Source organism: Thunnus thynnus, chromosome 21, assembly GCF_963924715.1.
Source record: "Thunnus thynnus chromosome 21, fThuThy2.1, whole genome shotgun sequence".
Classification (NCBI taxonomy): Eukaryota; Metazoa; Chordata; class Actinopteri; order Scombriformes; family Scombridae; genus Thunnus; species Thunnus thynnus.
In genome coordinates, this window is record NC_089537.1 from 21,750,803 (window position 1) to 21,771,257 (window position 20,455).

Here is a 20,455-nt window from a genome sequence, read left to right on the forward strand (position 1 = left end):
ATACTAGGCGGCAGTAACCGTGTTAATGTTGATACTTTATGTCCTAACAGATGGAGTAAGTCTGACGGAGCAGATGAAGAAAGGTGGTTAAATAGTGTGTTGGCAGTTTTGCTGGTAGCAGAAGCTCCACTAAAGCTGTTCCTCTGGGTACATCAAGGCAACTGTCAGTCAGGGTCAGCAAAGCACCAGACAATCTCATGTATTTACCCAAAAATCAGACTTTGATGATTAAGTCCAGGACTGATTTCAATCACTGTCAAGTGTGTGTGACAGAGTGTGTGAGTACTTCTGAATAATCCTTTCAGCAAATCACATTGTGAAGATTTTATTTCCCCCCAGAGAGTGGACACACACACACACACACACACACGCCTCTGAGCAGATGAGATGGATCCACAAAATCAATCATGACAATTCAGTGTCATATACTATATATATACACAGATTGACAGCATGACCTTGAAGACTGCAAATGAAGCATTTTCCACGACAGAGCAACATGACACGCACATACACACACACACACACACACACACACAAACACACACAGGGTGTCAGGACAGAAGTATCATCATAGCTGTCGCCTGGCACAGTGACAGCAGCCATAATGGAGTGTCAGCGATCAGCACCTCCCAAATTACCAACACACTCAGGTCAACCTGCAGCTTAATACTCTGAATCTGCAGCTTAGGAGAGAAGGGGAGAAGTGTGGGTGTGAGGATGTGTGTGTGTGTGTGGGGTAGATGGGGGGGCGGATGCATGTGTGTGCCAAGCCTTAGGTCTTACAGACCTTCACATTAACCTCTTTGGGATTTTTCCTGTGATTAGACAAGTGATGTTCTCTCAAGATGCAAACTGCGATGGGAGTTCAAGCTTATAATTTTTGCTCGTCTTCTATTCTGCTGCCTCAACTTCAGGTTGATTTTTTCCCTTTGGAAATGGAAGAGAGAGGCAGATCTCAAATGTGTCCTGAAGTACAACGTAATGACTCCCAGGTCATCTCCTTTCAATTAAAGGGATTGACGCTGTAATAAGTGGGGTTCTGTGGTAAGACTCTGGGGCTGTTTTTAGAGCCAGAGGAGCTTTAGAGTCGGGTTGCTGGGTAAAGGGGGTGAGCGTAAAGTGATGACTGGGCTGTTAGTGGTGGTGGGATAGTGTAAGTGTGTCCCTGTGCGCCTGTCTAGCCACAGATTCCTGGCTCTTGATTAGATAAGTGTTGAGCAGTAACTCTAGATGGTAGGGGGGCTTGGCAGAGCCTGTCTGGGCAAAGAAAAAGGGACTACAATGTGATCTCAACATCTATTTGGCTCCACGGCACATTCGATGCTGCTGATTTCTTAAAAACTGACTCAAGATAAGACAAGAGCTGTCGGCTGATGTTAAGACACATCAGCAAGTCTGTTTGTGCATGTCTTATGTGGTAGATGAAAATCAATTCATAATCTTTTTTGGAAGGCGGGTGGCATAGTTCAGATAATGGCTTGTAAAAACAGGCCTGTGTGCAGCAGCTTTTAATGGCCACTAACATGCTTTAGCTGTAATTTGCATTTATTGCATGGCTCTGATGTGCATACGGCATGCAAGGATACTTATCATGCATGTTATACACCTACTTTGGTGTGACTGTACAGTTGTTTCTCCAAGCACATTGCTGAATTGAATACATCTTCTAGTAGAATCGGCTCTCTGAGGCAGCTGACTGTGTTTACTCATAATTGCTGGACCCCCGAGAGCCTTTATTAATCTCAGAGTTGCTGTGTGTTTCAGCGTACTGTGAGTCTTTCTTTCCTGTCTTTGCACACTCGTTGCTGGTAATTCAGCAGAGTGAAAGCATTAGCCAGAGCAGGACGAGTTATTACATGCGATTAGCAGTTAGACTGTGAGACACTGTAAGGTTTGGGGGGAGAGAGACAAACAGAGGTGTTTACAGAGAGATCAGTGCAGGTTCATGTGCAGTCAAGTAGCTCTGCAGCTTAATGCTGCTGGGAAAGTGTGTGTGTGTCTGAGGGGGGAAGAGAACTGGATGATCCAGCAACACAAAAGGCAGGAAATGAATTCTGTGTCAGCTGAATTTTTCTATCAGAAGGCCTCCTTTATCTCTCCGTTAGTTCCACCAATTAACACATACCTCCACCACACCATGCAGTTTGCAGACATATTAGACTGAAGTGAAAACAAGGGTGTGTGTAACCTCATTTCCCGCTACTCCAAATGGGTTTTGGTTGCTAGGATGAAGAGAGTAGGCATGAAGTGGGGGGCATGAAGAACAATGCTTCAATTGAGTCACAAAGTGGCACCCCAAAACTCTACATGACTCACCTCATTTAAATACCATAAGTCTTTAAGTGAATAACAGTGTTCTGAAAAGGGTCATCAAGGGACTTTACACCACAGTGGATGAATGCGTCACTAATGTGAGCGATTCAGTTTGAATTAAAGATTCAGACTCCGTCACATCCATCAGATGTTGGTGTGCTGCTGAGCTGAAAGACACTCTGTCCAGCCAATAACGAGCCCTATTGTCTACGACAGCCTTTCTAAGTGGCTAAGCAGCACCTGTCAGCAGCCTGATAATCACATACACACACACAGAGGAAGAGATTCCAACACACACAAATGCACTCACACACAAACACACACACACACATTATATATGCACTCAAACGCCACTCACCTCCATTAAATCTCCCTGCCTCCGCGCCTTCTTCATCACTCACTCTGAAGCGCTCTCATCTCCTCTCTCCTCCACATTACACACACACACACACACACACACACACACAATGACATACATCCAGCACTTCCTCCTCCACTCGAGCGGAGTGGTATCGCTTTCTGCCACAGCCTGCCTCTCATCTCACTGCTGCTTTGTCAGTGAAACCAGAGACATGATGCAGCAGTTTATAAAGCCTGGGGTTAAATTTTTTTTTTTAAAGTCTCTAAAAGATAAACAACAGTAAGAGGATTATTGGAGGAAGTGTTTTATGACCAATGTTACATGTAACAGCACAGTAAGGCAAGAAGAGCATTGTGGGATTAGATGTGGGTAATTTGCAGGCATTTTAAGTGCTTGATCATGTTAAATTATGGGATTAGAAGGTGAAGTTCTGTGGAAGTGATAAAGGTTTTAGTGAACAAAGAACAGGTCCAACCTTTGACTTGTTTTTTTGCCATCTAAAAAATCTGGGTTCAAAAGTACAACCATTTTGGTGAAAAATGCTGTTGTGTTATTGTTTTTCTCTCTTTTCTTGATACCAAGGCCTTATATTACAGAAACCACTTTAGGTCCCAACTGGAAAGCTAGTGACTCTGCACAAATCCGTCACGAACCACCTGGTTCATGAACTCTGCAGATTCTAAATAAATAACTAAAAACACTTTCATTACTGGACTGGAACTGATATAAACTCTGCAACACAGGAGACAGGACAAGCCCTTGATCAAGACTAAACTTTGCTACCCTGTAAATACTAACTACATTCCAGACCTTTCAACCACAAATCTGCAATGCGCGCTTCCCAGGACTCCAAGTGCAAACAGGGAGTAGCCGTCACTGCAACTCACTGACACTTCTTAACTTTTCTCGATAACATTTTCTTGTAAATCACGTCATCTTTGGCTGAGAAATCCCTGATGACTCTTACTGAGTCAGTGGAGGAGTGCTTGGCTGCTATCAGCAGTGTGAGTTAGATAATGCCAGTACTGAGAAATGATGCCTGAGCAGTAAGCAGCAGAACTACACTGTGACCAATGTCTAAAATTATTATTTTGACATTTAAAACTGTGATATATATTATACACAAGCAAAAACTGATGCATAAACACACACAGGACAGGTGACTGGGATGGCAAGCACGACTAGTGATAATCCTTATTTCTGTGAATGAAGCCCACACTGAAATTCTGTATTACCTCATTACACAACAACTCTTTCACTGGTAGACTTCACACTTGCAAGCAGCTGTCTAAATCACTCAGAACTACTGATGCATTTTCCGCGCCTTATAAGGCCTGACTTCTTTAAAACAACGTTTAGGGATGAACAAGAATTTGTGTGTATCATTATTTATGGAACCTCTATTGCTCCATTGTGGCTGGAGAAACTATTTCTTGCTCAGAACAAGGCTTCTCAATAAACAGAGCACACAATGCTGCCACTGATGTGACTGACAGGTGAGAGCAAACTGATGAGTGATCTTTAACACACACTCTGTGTAAATACACTCAGGTGTACACAATACACAGAGCTGTACATACACACACACACATACACACACAAGCAGCAAGCTTTCTATCACCGTTGCTTGGATACATCCATTTGTTGAGAACTTTTGTGTTTGCATTCCTCCAGTCTAAATGTCTGAAAGTCTGGCATAGCTTTGAGATGACATTGTTGTGTAAAGTAGGATCTTTCTTTCTATAATTATGTGCTACCCAGTCCTATTTATAATTTATAGTTTTCTTTGTTTCTTTAAACACCATAGTCTTTTTGAGAAAGAAGAAAACTGGATTTAGTTTAGTATTTTCTAGATGAGATTTCGAATTAGAAAATTCAAATGGAAGGCATTTCATGTAACCTTTTAGCAGTTTTTAATTCCCTGCCAGGCATCGCTGCTGCTATCAAATGGAGATTCTTACACAAAGCAGCTCTTTGTATCACACGACATTCTCCTGCAAGATACAGATGTTTTACATTATGATATACGGTATGTGCATTTATACGCTCATGCAGGAATGTTATTGGAAGATAATGCAAATTACACAACAGCCATGAAGATTTACAATTTCTCCTCTGGGTTTCAATATAAACTCACTCTGACTGCTGTGTGAAATTTGGAGAGGATAAACATACAATAACAAAGAAACTAAACAGTACTATAAAATAGAGGTATTTTGTCAACGAGTACAGCTGATTATGTACACCTGCCTGAGACTATATTGCATGTCAATGAATGAAGAGATAAGAGAAGACCACCCATTCACCTCTCCCCATTTAGGATCTGATCATTTCTGCGACACCTTTGCTTTGAAGATTACACTTTAATATGACTCACTGCTAACTGACACACGTTTCTGCCTTTATGTGCAAGAGTACAAAATGTAACTTGAGGATTCAAATGAGCGTGAGAAACTTGTACACCTCAGTCGCACAACAGGAATAATGTCCACAATGTGTTGTTCTAGACATGTTATTTTTATATCTCTCCTCTGCCAGCATCCTTTGTTTTCTCTTTTACACTCTGCGGGTATCCTTTCAAATCACAACTGTCAGGATCTACTTAAGCCTCCCCTGTAAGGAGAACTTTACACACTCTTAACTAATGCAAGGAGTTTGCCAGTTGTCCTTTCCTTTGACTAGTTTTACAGACACGTTAGTTGTATTAAGCTAGGCTTACCCATTTATGTGACACCCAAACAAGTCTCTTCATCTGTGAGAGTACTAGGCTCTAATCCTCACAGTGTTCATTTAAAACCAGATTAACACCAATCAATCTAAGGTGACACTGGGGCACTCTTTACACCATCGCCTCTGTCTCACTAGTCTCTTCTTTGGAGATGATTCCCTGTTTTACCTGGATGCTAGCTGGATCATAGTTGTATGTTAGTTGCATTATATTTAATATGGTTTAATGAAAGGCTAGGCTGATGGTGGAGCGCGAAGGCTGTCGAATCAAGCTTTTCAAGTTAACCATAAGTGAACCAATGACATCCTGCAGATTAAGAACTATTCATACCATGCATAATAACATACAGATGATGACTCCTAGCAGGCTATGATGTGAAAGAGCCTGCATGTTTTTATTCTAAACCCTACAGAAGCTGATCTCACTGTTTAATAGTTCCTCCTTCAACCTGAAGTTGCATTTCTCAGCAAATTCAGCTTCTGCATTGTTTATTTGGAATGCAATATGCATTGTCTTGGGTCATGATAGTTAAGAACACAATGACATGGTTTGAAACCCAAGCCTAAAATAGCTAGCTGACCTCTTAGCTTTACCTTTGACCCCTACTTAACCTCTTCCTCTGTCAGCTGATGAGGCAAAATGAGTTATCCTATTACTGTGAGTGGTGTCCAACAATAACATCTAAAACCGACAACTTCACCTAATCTGAAGAGATTAAAGATTTTAAAGATTAAAGTAGCATGTAGCGATATTCTTCTTGACAAATTACATTCTAGGCAGAAACATGACATTTATGTGTAATAAAGTTATACCGTACAGGGTCGTGCAAGGGATCTTATGTTTATGCTTTCATGCAGTATTTCACCACCACTGATATTTGTGAGATTTATTGTGCACACAGACCTATCTGATGCTGTAGCACTCCTTGTCTCTGCTAAAGACAATATTGATGCCTTGGCTTAGGCCTTCAATGGGTGTAACCCATGTGCGCTTTTCCAATAATAGCAAATTATCTGCCAACAATAATTTCTAAGTAATCAGGTAAAAAGAGGAGTTTCAACTTTTATTACACTGTTCTTGAAATTTCAAAGACAGTCCAGGAAGAATCCAAGTAATTTGAGACTCATTGCTTTGGAACTTGGATCTATTTACTCTTTTTGAAAGCTTTATGTGCACACTCCCTCCTTCTCATGTAACCTAGGCCTTTACAGGACACAGACAAAGAGGAGGAAATTACAGAGACACATTGTAAGAAGATCTTTAACACATTCCAAGTCAAAGATCTCAACTCCAAAATGATATCGACTAATTTAGAGATTGAATTTGTTAGTCAAAATGCACATGATGGGAATATTCTGGCTAAATTTTGTTATCTTTCTGAAGGAAGCATCTTGCCTTCCTCACACTGTCCTTAAATCTATAACTTTGCTGACTTTGTAACTGCTGTTACTATATAAAGCCAGCTCTCAGCATGATCTTGTGTCAGACTTATAATGACACTTTATATGAGACAAACTGTGAAAAAATGTTTTGTTTTTGTATTTTATTTGCAGTTGTCTGGTAGGCGATTCAGTCTCAAGTGGATGGCTGGTGAATGCGTCTCTGGCAGATCTCCGCCACAAGATTTGTTCAACTTTAACACCAGTTTCATCCTGTAAAAAAAGCAGTCTGTTCCACAGTGGCCCACTGGCACACAATACTCCTCTGTTCACCGGATGCCAAATGATCCAGTCATCACCCTCCATGCCACCCTGCCCCCAACCCCCCCTCACCCCTCCTTTGCTATCTGTCTCAGCCTTTTCTCTCTGTATGTGTTTGTCCCTGACCATGACAGAAGCCGCTGATGGTCAGTGAGATTAGTGGCCAGCCGCTGAAGGGATGACTTCAAAATGGACAAAGAAAGAGCTGCTTTGTCTCTGTCTGGTGCCAATGACCCCGGAAGAAAGAGGGGAAACCGGAAGGACAGAAAAAGCATTACAAGAGCCATTGTAATGACCAACTGTGAGAGGTTTGGAGGAGAGCTGAGAAGATTGCAGTATCTTGGTAGTCACATCACATTATGTCAGATCCCCCCAAACAACATCAGATTGATGTTATTAAGACATTAGTGGCCTTCAAATTACTTCAACAGTAATTTGAGTTTTATAAAGTATGCTCTGCAACTCTTGTTACTATCCACTTCTCATTGTCTCATATCTGTAGTAGGTTTTGGGTTATCCAATAACATGTCAGTCTAGACAAGCTGTAGTCCTTTAACATGTTGTACTATGCTCCATAAACAAACCCTGTGTCCCGGTGAATGTACAAACCAAACCCCAACTCAACCCTGCGGAGTATGTCTATTCAAACTCTATTCAAATCCAAACTAACTTTACAAACTGCATGATGATGCAGTCACCGTCATTGCAGACAAAGTAAAGTACTCCTACACACACTGCTATATGAAAACCATATGCCTTCAGTTATCATGGTTTGACAAACTATAAATATCACACTTAAATATCACCAGAGCCAAAAAGATCCACTCAAAGGCATTTCCATAAGGTTACTTAGCAATTAGTGGTGAGTGAAGAGCTAAGTTGACAGAGAAGAATGTCCTTTGATATGAGGGCCCCATATGATAGGCAGCAGAGAATGATTACAGCTGTTTTAGGATGGTTCTTAAATAAAAGGCGAACACCAAATTACATCTGTTGTAAAGTTATGCTGTTGGGTAAATAATAAAACCAGGGAAAAAATGACTGGATTTTATTAAATCTACTCCAATTTGGACTATCAAGAAGACTAAAAAACACTATTAAAGTAACTTCACATAAATTAACTAAGTAAACAAAAATAAATACATAAATTAAAAAAAATACTTCTCTTAAAAAAAGTCTTCGTATTAACTAAGTAAACAAAATTACTGTATTACTTCAAATGGTGGCCAGGGCCTTTATTTACGTCAACTGTAAAGAGTACCAGGCCTTTATTAAAGCAGGCTTATATTAGAGGGAGGCCTTTATTTCCATTTTAGAAATAATTTCTTCTATTTCTTCCTTTATTTCCCTCTGTTTGAGAAGTATATTTGCTCGTATTTTAGTATGAAGCCTCCTTGTTTTCTGATCTGCTTCTATTTGCTGTGTTCATTTTTTTTTTGAACATTACCGGTAATTATGGTAATCAGCACCAGAGACTTCCGCCGGCCAAGCCAGTTGACTTCCAGTTAGCTCTCTGTTAATTGAATCGGGATAAAATAATTTAATTGTGCAGTTCTTCTATACTTTCCAAATATTAACGGACCAAATGGATCAAATTCTGATAATGAAATGCAGGGGTTGTGTGAGTTTCATTACATTTGTCACATAATGAGAGCTCAACAGGCTGCGGGGTTCTGAGCAAAACGTGTTGCCCTGTGTAAAGGTGCTACCAGTGATACACGGTGTTCAGACATACACTGATAACATTACTTGCCCGCCGCCCCCACCATTGTTTTGCTTTTTTTACAGAAATAAAACCCATAGTAATGGAGTGAGATGTCTGTCCTCCCTCCTGCTCTCTGCTGTAAACACACGTAGCTGTTAGTGAGCAGCTGCTGTCATGTCTCCCCAGGTCTCAGTACTTGTTTTCGGCAGAAACTCTCCTGCTCTCTATCTGAGCCTGCTCTCGGATGGTAGGCGGGTTGCTCTGGTAGCAGCAGCCTCATCGTCACACGCAAGCTCTCTCTCTCTTGACCACGCACTCGCTAGGCACTGAGCTATTCCTTAGAGGAGCTACGCTACTTGTATAACCCATGTAAATCTCTGATGCTTAGGCCCAGCGGGGGGTCAACTCAGGCCTGGTGGCCCAGCGGGCTTGCAGTAAACTGGTGGAAACCCTGACGTTTGTGTCGTGTTTTCAGTCTCGGTTTCAGAACCATTACACCTCTACAACCACATTAGGCTTATTCTTTCCACCAGATGTGACAAAACCTTAATAATCAGTCACTTGTAATGCTTGAGTAATAGGCCTAGTGTTACAACTAAATTACTTCGACACTAGAACTGCCCGTTCGGGGACATACACACTAAGTAATGGCTTGCATGTAGGAAGATAATAGGCTACGTGACATACAGGACACAGGGTATTGCATACTGAGTCTTGTTGGTTTAGATGGCTCACAATACTGTCTCCTTCTCTTTTATCCTCCAGATTGAATACTTTTAATCACATGGCCAAAACTATCAAAGAGTGAAGATTGCATAGCTAATGGTTCTAATAGGCCATTGTGAAGGGGTATTCACAGTTAAACTGCTCTAATTGCACTCAATGAGCAGCAAGGGAATAGACACATAATGGGCCTAGAGGTCTAAAGATGAATGACTCCCTGTCCAACGCATGCACACACAAACATACACACACATACAAAAGCTTGAGAACATTCTTTCAAGTTCACAGACAAAAGCGTGCATTCACACACACATGCAAACAAACCTCCTCTTGCCGATCAAACATTTACGTGTTGTAGAGAGGCAAATATGGGGGCTGGGATGTTAACAGGCAAATGAAAATGCAGCCTCAGGGGATCTGTACCCAGAAGGAGGTGGCAGGAGACACAGCAACAAGTGTACAGAGCTACAGCTGACACTACTTGAGACGCCCCACACACAAAGGGGGGATTTAGCCCATGAAAACCAGTGTTGCTGTCTGGAAAGAGCCCCTGACAACTGACAGAAAACAGGCAGCTAGAGAAAACCCTCTCAGGCTAATCAGCATTATTCTGAAAGGCTCAAGGCCCCCACAAGACCCCACCCAGACTCACAAAGAGCCCTGCATACCAAGTTATTCCCCTATTTCTATCCCCCCCGTCTCCTGTCAGTCACCAAATAAACACTTACACTTCATCAAGGTCAAGGGTGGAATAGATATCTTGAGTGGCACCAGGAAATCACACGTGGTTTAATCGAATGCAGGGAGACAAGCAACACTGGAACATCTGTGTTGTCTCTCCTTATTGCATTTGATATCAATCATTGCTGCAGTCGGGAAGCCAAGAGGAGTCATGTAGTGGAAGTAGGATCCCTTACCTGCCTGGAGGCAATCTCAAAGAGCTTAGGCTATATGGTTCAAACAAGCAAAATAACCTCCAACGTTAGGACGTGTTCATACCAAATCCAGCAATGTGTGAAAAACAGCAGCCCTCCTATTCATTTGAATATGGGCAGTGCATTTACACTGCGGGGGTGGGGACTGCATAGGGCTCAGCAAAAAAGTGCAGCGGTCATCCGGCAAAAAGTTGAACCCGAATCAACTTTTGCCGAAACACAATCCAATGTCATGCTGCATTGGGAAATCACGTAAGCCGGCGATGAAGACGCCCACGGGAAGAAGAACTTTGTTTATCTGTGGTATTCTGCTGTTTTCCGAGGAACTGTGAAAATGGAAGAGAGACACATTGCTGCTGTGATGACCTTTCCACAGCTGTACAACACTGCCATGAGGGAGTACAAAGATGTAAATCGCCGTGCACTTGCTTGGCGTTGGATCAGGCTGCAAGTTGGACTTTCTGGTTAGTATTTATACTTGTGCTATGATCAGATACGTCACACAAATGGTCCATGTAGTGACAAGCCCACACCTCCACAGAACCCTGCATGGTAGAGCTGCATTGCCGGATTTGGTCTGAACATGGCCTTAGGTTCAGTTTCTCTCCTGAACGTTACTTTTCATGTGATCTTACCCTCTAAAGATGGTGGAACACATAAGGTTGTTACAGACCTATGACCATTATGCAATTTAAAAGGCTTTCACAGCAACAAGCAAGGAGTAGCTGGTAGTTACATCAGTGTATAATGTGTGTATTACATATCTTTACTCTCATTAGTCTTAGATTAATTACATTCAACATCTTATATGGCATGATCAAGTTGCTGTCACTGTCATCTTTAGAGATCAAGGCAAGGAAGGAAAACATCAGTGACAGGACTGGTGTATGGTAACCAAGCTTCCAAGCCCTGTAAACATCAACACAAGCTACATGAATATTACAATCTCATAGTCCATTAATACAGCACTGGATACTCATCACTGACAGGCAGTGCTGGGCAAGCTAAGTGGAAAGTGTAGTGAGCTAAGCTATCAGTTACTCTACATTAAATAAAGGTCCACTACATTGAAGCTTTCAGCCAGAGAAATGTAGCAAGCAAAACTACAACATGGCAAAAGTAGTTTGCTACATTGAAGCTACTTCTATATTTTTTATTCTATTATTCTTATTGTTGTATTTTATATGATTGGAAGTTTAAAAAGTGGTATTTTTACTAGGCCCACTCTGTACTAGTAGCTACATCTAACAATAAATTTAAATAATAATTTTGACTTACCACCTTTGGTTTTGTAGAGACTTGCACTTTTGTTGTACCCTCTGCTGGTCAGTATTAAAAACTAGAAAAGTAATATTTCAGAGTAGTCTAAACCTTTCCTCTGCTCCCTCATTTTTAATCAAGAGGCTATTGTGTGACATATTTTCTGTCACAGTAAGTGTTAAGACTGCAAGAGTGTGGAGGTTTATCAGAGCGCACTGGGTCACCATTGATTAATAAGGTGGGTGTTGGGATGCACCCCTCACTCCCCTGCACCAGAGACGTAGTAGGCATCAGCTCAAGGATTGGTACGTGATGTCAGTGTCATATGGAGGTTCTTCCGTTGGCTACATATTTATGCGTGTATGTTGGTGGCCTCACATACGGATCCTTAGTTTTATTTCAGACTGCAGCAGAAAGCTCCGCTGCGCTTGAGCTTCAGAAATGCTTGGTAAAATGTAGCTTGTGTGGACACTACAACACTACTTTATCAATAAAAGAGCTTCACTACTGAAATGCTATTTGATTCAGAAAACAACAACGCTACCACCATACTGCTGAGAAATGTAGTTAAACTAGTAAGTCGCCACTTGTACTGACGCTACTCCCCCACACTGCTGACAGGTGACATAGATCCTCTCATGCTGACGGTGTAAACTTGAAGCTGTGAGGTCAGATTATTTGTTCAGTGCCTTGCCTTCAAATCCTTTGCATTTGTGTACATATGTGACATTAATTTAGAGATGCCTTGAGTCGATTTTCCATTAAAGTGAGCATTCAATACTAACATATGTACAAACTAGAACTACACAAATCCTCTGTGGTTGCTGTGATTTACTGGACAGAGCCACAAACAAGTGTACAGTTTGGCCTATTTTGGTTCCGTTTGCTCCAAGTATGTTGAATTATTCACGGGGAAGCCATAAGGGGAATAGGCGTAGTAATGCTAGGCAGGGTCCATGCATGGAAAACCCTCATAAATAAAACAACATTTGACAAAAAAGCTTGACGTCAGTCAAGTGAGCCCACTACTTCGCTATGTAAGGCTATAGCCTTCACTGCCTACTGACAAATTGTTTACAAGCTGCTACAGACTCCCAGTATGTCTCTACTTGATTATGCAACAATTCCTTTTCAAGCAACTCCTTCTAAACAATGTTTTAGCTTTAAACAATGGGCTTAGAAAACCTTACAAACCTCTAATTTGCAAGATTGTGATCATGCCATTTTGTGCTTACAGTATTGCCACAGTAAAAACTTATAGTCCCAGTTCCTGTTAGCCCAAAGGCTATAAATGCAAACCAATGGGTTACACACATAGCTGAATAAGACTACTGTACTTTGCAACTGGACCTTTCCACTTCTTAATAGTGTATATCTTCAATCAGGATTGGATCAGTGTTCCATGACAAAACACCTCACTTTAGGACCACTCATGTCTAGACCTATATGCAGTAGCACATTACAGCTTAATCTTCTCCTTGGGGGTTCAGGACCTGACTTGCCTTCCCACACCCACTGGCAGTAGAATGGCAGTAGAATTAATAAAGTGTTGTTAATTCTACTGCCATTCCCTCAGTCTCTCTGCTTTCTCCATCAAAAAGATGACCTGCATGGAGTTGGGAGGGAAGCATGCTTGAAGGGTGAGCATCAGGGTCAGCATTTTATGTACATGAGCTAAAATATAACGAAGCCAATGTCGGTGTCTGATGGCTGGTATCTGCTGGGTGGGTTCATTCTGGCGCAGCACAGCAGAGACTTAGAGGGTCACTGAGAGAAACTCTACACTCCTGCAGGGCAAGCAGGGGCAAAACAAAACAGCACCACTACTGGTGATGCTCATCAACTGTGACCCTACCAGATACCCTGTCAAGTACATCACTTTAATCTCTTCGACTGGGATCAGCTGAGCGGCAGTAGGCTCACAAGTCCATTGCGGACTCGCAACAGAGATTAGTGATACCATGGAGTAAGATGGTGATTATGCATAGAGAACAGGATGGATGGATAAATAGATGGATAAATGGAATGAGGGACAACTGGATAGGTGGTTGGGTGAGTAAAAGAATGAATGAAAGAGAAATGGAAGAGCGTGTGGATGGAAAGACAGCTGTGTCTGTGGGTATACGGATGGTTACACGGACAGATGGATTTCCTGTCCTCTCTATATATGCTGCTCAATTCAAAAGAACCATAATGATAAGTTTTTCAGTTAGTGGTAAGCCAAGGCAGATTGACTCAAAGATGATCTCTTCCACTGACAGCAGATTTTTTTCATCTAGTTCCTAGAAGTTTGCTTTCATAATCTTATCACCTTTTAGCTGTCAATTTCACAACACAGAACGCCACACTCTATTCAAGTGTAATCACAGAAAAATTGGACATATGGAGAGCTCAGGAAAAAAAAATACATACGTGGGATGATAATATTTTCATCAGTCCAGCTTCAGACTGTATAACTGGATTAACCTGCTGCAACAACATATGTACTTGTATTCATATTTCATATGTTGCCAAGTTCAGCTATTGCTGGTAGTAAAGTAAGTTCACCTCAATACATCAAGAGGCAGCACTAAGAGGCCTGAGCTGAGAAACCACTCATAACTTAGGGAGGTGGAGGACTCACTACAAGCTAATGCTGCTGAAACACAGTCACTATTGAGAGAAGCCAAAACAATCTGACAACCCCTCTTTACATGCTCTGGCTACTTTAGTCGTTTGCTTCACTGCAGTACAAGAATGACTGCATTCCTGCAAGAGCTGAAATAGCAATTTGTCCAGAGTTGTATTCAAGGCAGTCACAATGAGTCAAACCATTGCTTAATTCTCATCAGACCTTGAATTAGTATTATTTTAGTCCCTGCGTGACAGTTAACATAAATTATCAGTGGAGTTGTTTGGGTAAGAAGAAAAGGTCAGTGAAATTAAGGATGAATAGTGACATGAAAACGTTTGTCCTCAGAGGAGGCAATTTCCTGTGATTCTGAGTGAGCTGATAGTGATCCAAACTAATACTTGGATTAAGAGTCTTAAACCACTGTATCCTACCCACCCTTAAGCCCCAAGAAAATAACCTTGCTGCTGACAAGCAGTTATGGAAGCAAACTCTCAGCATTGTGCCTCGCCAATGGGCTGCTGACAGGTTTCTCATCAACACAAGCCAGGCTGTTGCAATGACAGGAACCGTTTGTCTCAATCAGCAGGTTGCTTGGATGAATTCTGGGAGTCGAGCCCTGCGCACATAGCATTCTCAGTTCCCACACCACCCTCCCCCTACTCTGTGACCCTCCACGCCAGGAACAAAACCTTGGGAATGTGAACTATGTGGAGCTGCAGCTCCGAGACACCTGTTCAGACAACCAACACAGGGCAAACCCTCCTGCGCTGGGCCTCGTCTAAGCCTCTGCATCCGACCCCACCCTGACCTTGCCAGCTTCCATATACATACTCCATCACTGTGTGCATCAAAACCAAGAAAACAAACATCTGTGTCAGCCCAGCCATGAATATTTCCAGGAGGCAAGCCATTGCAGCTATTAACAACTTGTATGACACCTTAAATTGCCAGTGAAGAGTGTTTGAGCCCATTTTTAATGTAGCATCACTCACTTGTCATGACACCAAGGAGTGTGACCTAATAACGGTACACGCCAGAGTAATGAAATGGACTAAAATACCTATAATCAAAGTCTCCTGGGAGTCTCCCCGCCCAGCTGGAATGCAGACTAAAGGCCTCCCACCTTTTTCAGGACAAGATTTAAAAGAGGAACTAGGCTATTCCCAGTGAGAGCAAAGGAGCTGGCCAAAACTGCAGAGAAACCATTGAGGTTTTGGAGTTTACACAGGGAAATGTCTCTTCTCTAGAGATTACCCTCAGTGGCATTCAAATACAAGGAAAAGAAGTTCATCCTCTTACTGTCGTCCTCTTTTTTCTCACAGCCAGAGCACCATAACAGTGAGGAGGAGATCAACTCCAAAATTAACATTTAGAAAGCAATATATACTGTCATACAGCGTTGCATTGTCTTGATTAATTCATTTTGCCTGTAAAGATGCTACTTTAACCATACTTATACAAACCAATTAACAAGTGAATGAACTTTTTTCAAGCACTACACTTTCTCTGCTAAATGATAGCCATGTGTGCATTCAAGAAATATGCAGACTGTAGCTGTCAAAGGGAACAAATGACTCAATGGAATTAGAAATAATGGCATTTCCATTTTCAAGAAATTATTACTGACGTCTAAGAATTTTTACCACATCAAGAAACTGATATTACAGCTTTAGAGAGAATTATTGGGCACTTTAAAGGCAAAATGAAGATACATAATGGTCTTAATTGATCCTATGTGCTCCTTCATATCTTGCTGTACCCTTTGGCAATAACGGTTTTAAAGGATTGGTGGAAGACAAAAACACATGGTGCGCTGTGTCATTATTATGTACAAATTAAAAGTATGAAAAACAAATGGCTGAGATGGGATGTAATGGAAGTTGGCCAAGTGCTGAGTCAGCTCAGAGGCTTGGCACTAACAGCCAGTGACAAGCTCCGTGTCACCATACTTGACTTTGCAAGGCACAAGGGCTCTGTATTCCCTCCGGCCAAGTGACAAGGCACACTGTACACACACTAGAGAGCAGGAACTGTGCGTTTTGGGTGTGGACATGTGTGAGTGTGTGTGTGTGTTTTGTGGAAGTTGAGGGTTGTGTCACGAGGAAATTTTGTCATTATACACATGTATATGTATGCTAGCATACCTAGACTATTATTCATTTTGTTTTATAGTCTAAGCTATGACATCACTGGAGGGTCCACTGTAGCTTCTGTAGCTTCTTGTGTTACTACCACTATAATTCAATTTAATTCAATTCAATTCTTATTGTCATTACACATTGTGCAGGCACATATGCAACGAAAGGAGGGCTACGGCACATAAAACACTAAAAAAAATGTCAACATAGGTACAAACATGCATTATATATGAGGTAGTATCTATCTGAAAGTATTTGTAATAGAGCTGTGCAGATAGCATTGTAAACATATGGCAGTAGTGCAAACAGAAAGTCATTAAAGTGCAGAGACGGTGCACTTTCCCACGAAAACAATGAACAAGCAGATATCAGATGAATTCCCATTGAAAATAAAAACACTACAAGCCATATTGGTTAAGAAAAGCACCTTTGGGTGTGAAGAAACTCTCAGGGAGTCTGAGATTAGCTTGTTTATTAGCTTTAACTATATTTTAGCATGTAAACTATACGTTACAACCTGCTATGCTACCAACTGGTTTATATCATGCACCTAGCTATAGATTAACGTCAACAGAAGGTCTCACACACACCAACACATAATACACATACACACCAAGTGACATAGCTAGCTACATCCTCTGTATTCCTCATAAAACAATTACGCCATTTCCGACTTTCATTTCGAAAATTCCCACTGGACCCGCATTTTTGTTTCCACTGGCGTTTGACAATTGAGAAGACAAGTTTTATGCAATATGTTGATACTCACTTTGCATCGGAGGTCGGAGCTGAATGGTTTCTTCCTGGTCACAGTGTACTCCAACCGTTGCTTCGAAGAACAAAACTTTTCACTTGTTTTATTTCCCACTTTGGAAACCGTGATTTGATCCTCTATCTCCCAAACTCTCCCTCGCTCTCTGCGTATATCTGCTGAACACAACCTTTCAAAATGTTACGCCTCGGCTGTGCCACTCTCCGAGACGGATAAAGAGGTCTGTTAAGGTGCTGATTTGGAAACGGTTTGTTTCTTTAACACGCAACTTTAACAAATGGACACGGGACAATAAAGAGCTGTTCTGAGATCTGTATCGGACAGGGCCGCCCAATCTGTTCTCTCATTGGTTAGTTCTTTTTTAAGGCGTGCTCAGAAGTTCAGTGCTGTATTTTTATTGGCTTGCTGTATTGTCAATCATCAGCTAACGCCTCCGCCGTAAATACGACAGTCCGCCGACAGAAGAAAACAAAACAGTAGCGCTTGGACAACCTAATTCTTGAATAGGAGGATTTACACAAATATATGTCAATATTCTTAAGACATTGCAATTTCCAGAACAAAACAGAGTGACGCATGTGGGATGGTATTTTTTTCTCCCAAATTTATCTAATTTTATCGCATTTCAAAGTTAGGCAATTTCATTCCAACATTTTTTAGATTTATGTCAAAATAATATGATTTATTAATGTTATACCTGCAACACCATATGTCATTCAGAACTTCTAATTGCACATAGGCTATGTATATATCCAACCAGTACTGGCCTGTTATATATCCTATACCTGCACCTCAGTTGTAAAACCATTGACATCCACTCAGATATTTAATGCACTCAGGTTTTTATGTATCCATGCACCCTGAGTGTTTTTAAGTTTGGTCTTGTTGTTATCAAATGTGATTTATCTGATGATTTGTCAGTTTTTATATCCTGGTCTTGACAGAAATGATATTTGTTATAATACTTATTTTGCAGTATTCTTTTTAAATGAATGACAATCTTGAACTTCACTATTATTTTAAAAAATATATTTTATTTATAAGCAGTCAGATAATGCAAGTTAGTGTTAGATATGTTAATTGTGTTACCAAAGTTATAAAAGTGGTTTGATACCTCCCCCTACAGGTCATGTTTGGACAATAATGCAACAAGTAGTCAGGACCCAGACAAGGCATTTTCCAAACGAGGATGTGAGCTGATTCTGCCTAAATGTTTTTGTAAACTAAATGGGGTTTAAAAAGTGTCTTAAATCTGGGGAGTTGACATTAGACCAGTATTTCTATTTAGGTACAGTGAAGTATACATTATGTCCTCTGACCACTGATCATCAATCTGTGACTAATCTTTCACTGTGTAACTATTTTTATTAAATGCAGCAAATAAATAAATAAACACCCAAAGACAGAGAACATCCTACATCGAGGATACAGATTCATAAAAACCTATGCGTGTGTGTGTGTGTGTGTCTGTCCGTGTGTGAACAAGTTCCAGAAATGTGCTAACAATAGCAGCACCCCCTTTTGTGCCCCCTTGTCCCCACATTAAAGTTCGCTGTGTGCCAAAACGCTGAACCACAGCTTCTTTTGTCCTCAGCCTGGGATATGATGTGGGATATATTGTCTGGGAACAATGGAGCCCAGCAGCTCTCTGCTTACAGCTCTTCACTCTGAACCATCAATACAACCTGGTCAAAGCCACTGCTTTGCATGCACTCTCTGTTTCATTTCAAAGGCCTAAATATAGACTTGTAAATGATCATTATACTCCCAAGAAACTTGTAGTCTACATATTTGTGGTACTTTGCATTGATTATTCTTAGATATATTTATATTATTTGGTATAATATTTTTACAATCTTACTGTTGTCTTTAAACATAGTGGAGTACAGAACTTTTTCCCAGCTAAAAACAATGAATAAATAAATAAATAAAACCTAGCCATTTATAATTTGACAATGGAAATTGTGCACTCTAGAAAATAACTACAATAGTCATTTTGGTGGATACTATCTACATACAAAGATATCACAACGTTATCACTGGTGTATTTGTAAGGATTCATTGTTATGGTGAAATCCAGATAAGCTTGCTTGCGATGTCAAAGTATAACCACTAGATGTCAGGAGAGAACAAGTCATTGCTCAATTTAAGCCATATAATTGAACTCTTCATTGAAAACGGACTTCATTGTTAAATTGTTTCAAACGTGAAAATGCAATTGTGGAATAAGAATGACAATTTACCCGTCCAAACAGCGCAAATAAAAGGGTTTTCAAGTCTCTGAGACTGTGTGTCCCGTATGTTGCCATCGGAGGGGGGAGGTGGAAACGGGTTTGCAGGCAAGGTTGCCAGGTCTGCTCAGTTATACCCACCTTTGTCGATTATATTTGATAGGTGTTATGGAAACACTATATGTTGTGGAATCGTTGTCAGCTAAATCACAACCCTGACACATGAGCAGATTCCTCCTTTAGCACATTTGCTTTAAGTTGAGTAGAACAGTTGTTTGATGTCGATGTGAATTCCCTCCAGGCTTGAAAAAAAATTGAGATTTCATTTTTTGGTCAATATCGCCCAGCCTTACCTTTACCTAGCTGATGCATAATATCAGCTATCAATTACAAAGTGTTGCTCTCAAACTGACATCTAACTCATGACAACCATAAATCATTGACAGTGTCAGGGGAAGAAAAGAAAAAAGCAAGTGTAAACAATGTTGATATGATAATAATCGGTAAAACACAGGCCATATTGGATGATCTTGGCATTTTTGAACAGTCTGTTTTTTTGTTTTCTGACTAAATTCAAGACAACCCAAAGTCCAATTTGAGCTGAGTCTCATATTTTAATACAGCGGACTCCATGACTTTATATCAGTATTTGCATCGATATTTACGACTCACATAGCCTATACATACATGCTAAATTATATTTACATATAAGCCAGCAAGTAACAGCACCTCGAGTTGATATTGTCAATAACACAGATATTGATACTTTTATTGGATGTCGTGATTTTATAGAGGCTTTTCCCCACACTGGCGAAGGTTTGATATCTGGCAACCCTGCGATCAGCTCTACTGCACGACGCTGAAGTCAGCTTCTGATTCGTAGTTAAGGGAGCGTTAAGTAAAACATAAATAATGATATTTAGCGGCTGATTCTCCGTTTTTTTCACCACTTATACGTATGAAAAAGTGTTA

The 20,455-nt window shown here is 40.8% G+C and overlaps 1 protein-coding gene across 2 annotated transcripts in view; it reads right to left on the reverse strand.

Annotated features, from left to right (window-relative positions):
* The window catches only part of mpp7a (MAGUK p55 scaffold protein 7a), a 142,000-nt gene extending 124,468 nt beyond the window's left edge, over positions 1 to 17,532 (reverse strand). The window contains exon 1 of one of the 2 annotated variants that reach the window (XM_067577440.1): positions 17,250 to 17,532. In XM_067577440.1, the coding sequence (XP_067433541.1) occupies positions 17,250 to 17,256 (7 nt within the window). In that variant the 5' untranslated portion in view covers positions 17,257 to 17,532. The remainder of the gene's footprint in view (positions 1 to 17,249) is intronic. The other variant, XM_067577438.1, reaches the window with a different exon arrangement.
* Between the last annotated feature and the right edge of the window lie 2,923 nt (positions 17,533 to 20,455).